The 9,502-nt window shown below is 40.3% G+C and overlaps 1 protein-coding gene across 1 annotated transcript in view; it reads right to left on the bottom strand.

Annotated features, from left to right (window-relative positions):
• Positions 1 to 447: 447 nt before the first annotated feature.
• Positions 448 to 9,502, bottom strand: part of Slc9b1 (solute carrier family 9 member B1) — a 41,156-nt gene continuing 32,101 nt past the window's right edge. The window contains exons 10-14 of the mRNA XM_021196970.2: positions 7,384 to 7,490; positions 6,039 to 6,188; positions 4,165 to 4,273; positions 3,257 to 3,393; positions 448 to 660 (exon numbers count right to left, since the gene is read on the bottom strand). Coding sequence (XP_021052629.1) covers positions 448 to 660; positions 3,257 to 3,393; positions 4,165 to 4,273; positions 6,039 to 6,188; positions 7,384 to 7,490 — 716 coding nt within the window. The remainder of the gene's footprint in view (positions 661 to 3,256; positions 3,394 to 4,164; positions 4,274 to 6,038; positions 6,189 to 7,383; positions 7,491 to 9,502) is intronic.

The following is a 9,502-nucleotide window of genomic DNA, read 5'->3' as shown; positions in this document are numbered from 1 at the left end:
TCACAGAGTTTGCCTCTGTCTCTATAGTGCTGGGAATAAAGGCATGTGCCACCATGCCCAGCCTCTGACTAAGTTTGTAACTAAAGTGACGGGAATTCAAGGGAATTTTTTCTTTCTCTTTAGGTTCATTTAGTTGTATTAAGCTTACTTTGTATTACAACATAGAATTCACAATCTTCACAAAGATCATATTGCGGTTTTCTAGGGTATTTGCTGACTGACTTGATTCTTGAACTATGCAGATACTAAACTGAAGGAACACTGTGGTTGACTGTTTTTCTTAAATTTACTTTGAACCAAAAACCAGAGGAAAGCCCTGTAGAGAAATTGTGTTTAGTGAATCCTGGGTTTTACAAACAATCTTTAAACTTCTGTACTGTAACTTTTTTTTTTTTTTGGTCATGTGAGATAAATCATGAGACATAGCAGGTGATGACAGCAAGCTTTTTAATGATGGAAGTGCGAGAGCTCCACCTTTAAAGGGAATATCACCTCACCCTGTTCAAGGATTTTGGGTCCCAGTATGCCGATGAGAAGGGCTCCATTCGGAGCTGTAATCAGGATGGCTAGGAAGGCAACTGTCATCACAGCCTTCGCATATCCTTCCAAGTGGGGTGCCATGACCCTCGCTGTTTCTAGAGCCAGAGGACCTAAGACAGCCTGCGGTTGGGGATGACACAGGGGAAAAAATGTTGCTCAGAGTCAACACTTGATAAAAGTAAATGGCTGCTATAGATGCACACAATGAAACTGAGTGATAAAGTACTGGAAAGAAAAAAAATACAGGGTAATTTGTATCATTTAGTCATAATTGTATATCCTTCCTAGCAAATCTATCTAGAAGAAAGCGTCCTGAACAAATCAGAATGGGGAGAAGCAGGCAGAAGTGTTAAATTTAAAACATTTGTTCTAACTCATATGCGGAACACATGCCTCTACTTGTGTAAAAATGTTGGCTGGTGGTATAGTTTAGTGGTAGAGCACTTTCCTACCATGTGTAAGATCTTGAGTTTGAAAAAAAAATTGATACATTGTTTTTTCCAGTTCTTAACATTTGCACAGAGCACAGGGGACAAGGAGAAGCAGAATGAGCAGCTGCAAGCTGGGGGGGTGGGGGTGGGGCTCTTCTGCACAACTGCTTGCTTCTCGCCTTGCCTGCTTTAGGAAATAACGAAATGTATGAAACCACCATGTATCACTGGAAGTAGGTGTAACAAACAGACAGATAGGCATTCTTTTTATAGACCGATTGTTTCCTAGAATAAAACAGGTTATTACTGTTTGTGACTTAAAGGTAAGATAAAATAACTATAATATTGCTTGTGGATCAGCACTATATGCCAGAAATTATGCTGAGAGTTTTATAGGAATTCTTTCACCCACTCCCACCATACCGCCTTTTAGTAACTATGGTCATAGCCCCTTATATAAAGTGGGCAACTCAATGAGCTGCTGAGAGATGGAGGGGTAACCAGCTAATGACCGAGCAAGCAACAGAGCATTCAACACCAAGTCTGGCCTTAATGCCTTGAGTTCTAACTCTAATCATTTTGGGTTTCACAGAAATGTACAAGCTTCTATTTTGTAACAGCAAAATGGAGAAGAAAAAAAAAATCCCAGGAAAGCAAGGTCTTATGCTGCTGTGTTAACAGTTGAACAATAAGTAACAATACTGCTTAATATTAGGACAGATATTGCAGAATTGGATGACAGAACTACAGTCCTCACTGATTCAGTCATTTGTTTGTGTAGGCATGCAGGGCACCGTAACCTCTGTCCTGGCTAGGCTGTTTGTTTCTCAACTTGACACAAGTTAGAGTGTTGGGAAGAAGAACCTCAATTGAGAAAATGTTGCTATCATAGCGACTGTGGGCAAGTCTGCACAGCATTTTCTTGATTAATGAATGATGTAGGAGGGGGAGGGCCCAGCCCACTGTGGGAGGTGCTACCCCGGGATCCATCGGTAGTCTTGAATGGTTTATGGAAAGCAAGCCAGTAAGCAACATTGATTCTCCATGACCTTTGCTTTGGGCCCTGCCCCAAGTTCCTGTGCTGACTTCCCATGATGAGGTCTGTGACATCGAAGTCCAAGATGAAATAACCCTTTCCTCCCAGAGCTGCTTTTGGTCATAAACAGAAACCTTAACTAAGACAACGTTCTTTCTATCAGGTATGATGACAAGCAGTAGGGGAAATGAAAAAGGAAACAAATAAAATGACCCCAAAGACATGTAACATAAAACCAAGTATCTCTATGTGCTTGTGTGCTGGAGGGAGTATCAGGATGTGCAAAGATGTACTTACAAAAACCAATGTGTCTCCAGAGTCCTAACACTTATCTCTGTAGCAGCCAGTAAAATAAAAAAAGTCATATATTATGATATATACTTATTTAATTTTAAACTTTTTGTTTGTTTTAAGATAGGGTCTATATATGCAGCCCTGGCAGTCCTAGAACATGCCACATAGACCAGGCTGTCCTGGAGCTTACAGTGATCTGCCTGCCTCTGCCTTCCAGGGGTGGAATAAAAGTATATGCCCCCACACCTTGTTTATTTTATACTTTAGGGAAGTAGAAAAAGAAAGCATTTTCATAAAATTTAGAGATTGTTATTTTCTTCTCAATTTCAGAGTAATTGCTTTAAAAATAAACCTTTTAAAATTTTGTATTAAGTGTGCACGTGTGTACATGTTACATGTGTGTACACGTGTGCATACATGTACAAACATGTTCATGTGTGTATGTATATATACACATGTTACATGTGTATACATGTGTGTATGTGCGTGCATGTGTATACATGTATGTGTGCATGAGTATGTGTGTGTACATGTGTATGAATGTTTGTGCACATGGGGAGGACAGATGACATCAACCATGCTTCTCTGTCACTCTCTGCCTTATTCCTGGGAAACAAGTTTTACCGATGTGCTGGAGGCTGCCAAGCCACATTAATCCTCGTATCACCTCTGTCCCTGCCCTTCCTTCTCCACACCCAGCACTGAGATCACAGGCTCTGAAGCGAAGCCATTTTTCATGTAGGTGATGGGGACCGACATTCAGCTTCTAGACTTGCTTAGTAACACTCTTTCCCCTTGAGCATTCTCTCTAGCTCAGGGTTTGAAAATGTAAAGAACCAAACATGACAAAAGTTAGGTAAATTAGAGGATAAGTTGTGATTCTAGAAATATTTTTCATTTAGAACTTTTAAAACTTGTCAAAACTAAAATTCTTATAATGACAGTATGTTCCTACCTGGACTGTAGCTTTAGGGATCCATGATAAAGCAATAAACACTTTCTCCTTAAAACGGAAGTTAGCAAAAGACATCAGTACAAAAGTGGATAAAATTCGAACAAATAGTGCCAAACCCAAGGTAGCAAGGCACATGCCTATAACACACAAACAAATGTAAAAAGAAAAGCTATTTTTGCAACGAGAGAGGAATTTCTCTGAATTCTAATATTTCTGAAAATATTTTGAGGCTGTTGCTTCATTATATCTATTTTTAATTAAAACGGTAATTTTAATAAGTATAAAATAAAGATGAGGGGTGTAGGGTGTGCGTGTAGAGGTGTAGGGGTGTGCTGGGGTGTGCGTGTGCACTTACTCAGCCTGAGGTCTGTCCTGTCTCCCTCTATGGCTTCTCTGTGAGACTTACTCCTTGACTATACTGGCAAGCCTCAGGGATCCTGTCTGTCCTCCCAGGGTGGCTGAGACTGCCTCTGATGTGAGTGCTGGGGATCGATCAAGCCAAGTCCTAAGGATGGCATGACTAGTAATTTACCGGCCAAGCCATCCCCTAGCCTCTGCGGAGGCTTCTGTCTAAAGTCTTAGATGAGGTCGTGCTGGGGGAATCGTGAGAAGGACTGAGACATGTCATTCTGTCCACTCGATGGAATGTGTTTAAAGGAATGCAATCGGAAGCACCTGGCAGTGTCCAGTGTGTCCTGTAGACGCTCTCTAGGGATCACATGCGAGATAGGGATCACATGCCTTTGACCAAGAAATGCGCAAGGTGGGGGAAAAGAAAGAGGAAATGTGCTCAAGGTCATCTTTGAGGGTCTTTAACGCTCCTCAAATACACGGTATAAACAAAAATAAAGTCGTCATCATTTTTAAAATCTTGAATTTTCAACCTTCCGTGCTTTATGCAGTCTTACCAATAGTTTTTGATTCAAGGGATTCAACAGATACTTCTGTTCCCACTAAGCCAAAAAGAAGTGGCTGAAAAATATTCCACGTGTTTGCAACAATTTTTTGGATTCCAATCTAGAGGAAAGAGAAATATGCTTTAGTTCTTATAGCATGTAAAGATTACTGTACTTCAGAGTTTTTACATTTTTTCCTTTTTTTGGATTATTGTAGGCATAAATTTAGCTGCATTTCAGAAACTTTTAAAACTTAGTAAACTGGGTCAGGTGAGGTAACTCAGTGGTTAAGGGCACTGACTGCTCCAGAGGTCTTGAATTCAATTCCCAGCAACCACATGGTGGCTCACAACCATCTGAAATGAGATCTAATGCCCTCTTCTGGTGTGTCTGAAAACAGTTGACAGTGTACTACTCACATATATAAAATAAATAAATCTTTTTAAAAAAATAATAAACTGATGATACTTCATTTTTTTAGGAAAAGGTTAAAACCTAACTTTTGAAAATTGAATCATGTGTTTTGTTTGGTTAAGGATGTGCACACAGCTATACAGTATGTAGTGTCATCTCATCATTGTGTTCCAGAAAAGAAAGTCTTTAGAGACCTAGTAATACTCAGAGCGAGTCCTATGGGTGGAGACATGGCATGTAGGATGAGAACAGGCACAGCTCAGGCAACCACCTGAGCTTTCAAGGGCAGGCAAGCACCCTAATGACAATTCTGGAGCCCCAGCCCATGACACTGAAGTTAGATAGGTCATGAGCAGGCAGGAAGAAAATACGCTGGCACTTTCATAGGCCTGCTATCCAAGACATGTCGGCCATTTCAAAGTTGCTCTTAATAACTCTCCCATTCTGTTGACTGGAGTATAAATACCGAAAGTCTTCCCAAGTGATAATTTGTAGTATCTGTCAAAATAAAGACTTTTTTTAAACCCAGAAATTCCATTTCTAGGAGTCCATTCCTACACAATGCTTGTATATATGAAAAAGATACATGAAGAAATCTGTTCACAGCCATAATATTTTTATTTTAAAAATGAAATATATGTGTGTGTGTATACACACACACACACATAGTATTGCGTAAAATGGTCTATTTATGGGAATAAGCTGAATATTATTTAGGGGGTAGGGACTTTTGCATTCATCTGTGCTTTGATCTTTATAAATATGTTCCCTCTTTTGTACCACTGTTTTTATGCCATCAGTTGGGTGGGTAAACTGTCTCAGTGGGTATAGCTGCCTGCCACAAAGCTTGCAACCTGGCTTTGAGTCCCAGGACCCACCCACTGGAAAGAAACAAGTGACTTCTGTACATTGTCCTCTGACTTCCATGCCCCTTCCCATAAATGAATGTGATGATGGTTGTGGAGGTCAAAATAATAATGAAGCATAAATTAAACAAGTTCATCTAATGAAAGGAAAGCCAAAGATAAATAGTGAATAGCCTGTGAAGATTTCCCCGTTGGCTGACTTAAATACTAAGTAATATAATAGAATAAAAAAAACAAAACCAAAACAAACCAAGGTAGTTTGGGGTAGAGATATAGTAAAATTTAGGAACATGTTTTCATGGATGAATTGTAGAACTAAAAATTTGAAGACTAAGATAATTCATAAGAGCCGCATGATCAAGTCACAAAACACTTGGGGAAAACCTTGGTGTGGGATCACAGCTTCCGACTGCATTTACCTGTAGTTCAGAGTGGCTGCCTGCAACCCTAACTCCTCCATCCCTGCACTTTACTTCCTGGAGGAAGTGGGACATCTTCCGACCAGATGGAGGTGACTTCCTGAATACCCATTATATATTTCAAATTTCAGCTATTTTGTCTTTAAAAAAACCAACCAAACAAACAAACAAATAAAAAACCCCTCACCTTCTCTTTAGCCCATTTTTTTGCTGCCATGAACGACAATACTAGTGTGACTAGTCCTCCAGATCCATGTAAGCCAATGTGCTGGCAGCCTAAGACAGCAGAAATACACATACTCAGAACTAGGAAGGCTCGCCTCTGCGTAAGTCTCTCCTAGAAATACACATTTAGAAGTTGTTTTACATCAAACATATAAGATGTGCCATTATCTTTCTTTTTTTTACCCTTTGCTACAATATTTGTAAAGGTTATATCAAATAGTCAAATTGTTGAATTGATTTTCCATCAAAACTTCTGGCAGACGCAGAACCACGTAATAATTCATCCTGTATGAGACTTTTACCCTTTACACAGCTCTGACACCAACAGCAAAATGCTTACCAGACTTTACTTGAAAAGTGAGGAAAACAGTTCCTCCAACAGTGCGTTATTAAAAATAAGGATTACAAGATTTCTTTACTTAAAAGATTTGGTAACTTTGATGCAAATTATCAAATTACAAGCTGAGGCAGGAAAATGACAACTGTTGAGTTCAAAACCAGACTCAGCTGTACAGTGATTCTGTCTCAAAATTACCACCAACACCACCCACGACCTGGTCTAAAACCCCCGTCAAAGAGGATGGAGGCAAATCTAAATCAGAAAATATGGAAGAATAAATGGGAACTTATCTCTATTTCAAAGATGTTTGAGAAAAAATATTGGGAAAAAAGACTCACAAAACTGTCAAGCATCAATGGCTGTCTTAGTGAAAATTTGGATGGTGGAAGGGAAATGTGGATGGATGGAAGGGAAATGAGGGTCAGTGGAAGGAAGATGGCAATCATTTTTCACTGTTCTCAGTAGTTTAATTTGCCAGATCAGGACACAGTGACATTGACTAAGAATGCTTGGAAACAACCACTTTTAGGCTCTGTTTTAGGCAGACAGTAGGCACCAGGGCAGCTCTGGAGGAGTCTGAAGTACGGAACCTCACATTTCACAGTCCTTTCTAAAGTCGTCTCAGGAAGTTCTCTACGACACCCATGCTGTAGCTCGGATGTGGTCTGTGCCCCCAAAAGCCCTCGTGTTACAAGTTTGATTGGAGTGGTGGTACAGGGCACGGTGAGACCTCTGGAAGCCAGGGAAGCCTAAAGCAAGTTGTTGGGTTCCAGCCCCTCCCTGTTTTGGTTGTGTTCCAGTATGCTGCAAAGGTCCACTTGCCAGGGTGATGGGGTAGGTCCATAGCAGACTGCAGCTTCCCAAACCTTGCGTGTTACAGATTAAGCACCCGGGGAGTTCATTATAGCAACAGGAAGCTGATTATTGCACTAACATTCTACACACCATGTAAGTTATTATTATTTACCTGATCTTCACTTGGAAAATACTGAACAAAAACTCCCATAACAATTCCTACCAGCACACCAATAAGAACGTCCCGCAAGGACGATAGGACATTGCTAATCACACTACCTGTAAAGGCACAAAACAAGACAAACTTTTTACTGAGAAATATTTTCATGTACACTATTCATTAGAGAATAAGGCCTATGTGGTTCATGAGGAAGAATAACATTTCATAGAACAAAGTACAAAACTGGACCATTAATAGTGGCATGTGTGAAAATGTATTCAGATCTATCTGAAGTTAAATGTATACTCTTAATAATTTAATATAAACACACAACTAGAAATGTCCATTGTATAAATGGGTCCGAAAACAAAGAAATCATGTGTTCTTTTTTTTTTTTTTTAAATATTTATTTATTATATGTAAGTACACTGTGGCTGTCTTCAGACACTCCAGAAGAGGGCGGCAGATTTCATTAGAGATGGTTGTGAGCCACCATGTGGTTGCTGGGATTTGAACTCAGGACCTTTGGAAGAGCAGTCAGTGCTCTTAACCACTGAGCCATCTCTCCAGCCCTCATGTGTTCTTTTTGACCTATCATGGACCTATCAGACCACGTAAAGGAGCCAAGTGTGAAACGAGTGACAGGGACTCTGGCCTGGAGTTGGTCATGCTGAGTTTTGATATGCTCTATGCAAAATAAACCAACCATGTACACATAGATGGGACAACTTACCAGCAGAAACACATAAAACAACTGTATCCCAAGGTTAATCCTAGACATAGACAAGTCAATTAGGTTTTCAATATGTTTTAATATGAATAAATAACGTATATCCAGACTCACTGTGAATTAAAAACTAAACTAGTTAAAAACAAACAAACAAAAACCCCTTGATTCTCAATTTAAAGAATGGTTTGGCTTTACTCTGAGCATTGAATTGGCTAAACATATGCATGTGTTAGTAATCCGTTCCAGTCAGAAGGACAGACTGATATTGGTGAGAGACTGGCATGCGAATACTGAGCCTAGAGCCTGACAGACATGCCAACTGAACAATAACGAACAGCCTGAAAGCCTGCATGGAACTCTATAAGCCAACCAAGAAGACGTGACAGTCCAGACAGGTGGGAAGTCAAGAACACGTGGAAACAAAGAGGAACAGCTAGTATGTTGTGCCCTGGCAGCCCATCCCCCACTGCCAGGCTGCCACAGATCGGGGTAGGTATCTCACCTGCTACTTCTCCACTGAAAGGAAAAGAAAAGAAAGGGACAGTTTAGAGGTGGCCTTTGTCTCCTCTGTTCCTGCATACTCTGGATCCTTAAGAACAAAGGAGAGGTCGGAGGTATGCTCCTGAGCTGGAGAGCTTTTGAAATTGTGCCAAGCATACAAAGGAAAAGCATCAGAAGTTTGCAAATTCTTAGAAAATATAAGGTGAAGAGGAGGAAGAGCCTCCAAACCCATTTTATAAGGCCAGCACTATCTTGATGCCAAAACCAAAAGAAAACTACAAGCAAATATTTCTAATAAATATGCATGATTCTTCAATACGAGTTACCTAAGTTCAACAGCACATTAATTGGATTATACAACATGATCAAGTTGAATTTAATCTTGGAATGCAAAGGGGTGCAAATGCATTTTAAAAAGACTTCATTTATTTTATTCGCACTTCATTTACATTTAAGTATATGTACCATATGTGTGCCTGATACTTGTAGAAGCCAGTAGAAGGCATGGGATTGGCTAGACCCAAAGTAGAGATGGTTTTGAGCCACTATGTAGATGCTGGAAACCACAACAGGTCCCCTGGAAAGCAGCTCGTGCTCTTAGCGACTGAGCCATCTCTTTAGTCCCACCCCCCAAAAATGTTTCTTATCTGGGGTCAAGATACAAAACTCTTTCCTGTGATATAGTACATTCAAAGAAGAAGGGAGCCAGGCGTGGTGGCGCACACCTTTAATCCCAGCACTCGGGAGGCAGAGGCAGGCAGATTTCTGAGTTCGAGGCCAGCCTGGTCTCCAAAGTGAGTTTCAGGACAGCCAGGGCTATACAGAGAAACCCTGTCTCGAAAAACCAAAAGAAGAAGAAGAAGAAGAAGAAGAAGAAGAAGAAGAAGAAGAAGAAGAAGA

This window comes from Mus pahari, chromosome 4 (genome assembly GCF_900095145.1).
Source record: "Mus pahari chromosome 4, PAHARI_EIJ_v1.1, whole genome shotgun sequence".
Classification (NCBI taxonomy): Eukaryota; Metazoa; Chordata; class Mammalia; order Rodentia; family Muridae; genus Mus; species Mus pahari.
Note: the sequence above shows the minus strand (reverse complement) of the source record. Positions and strands in the feature narration are given on the sequence as shown.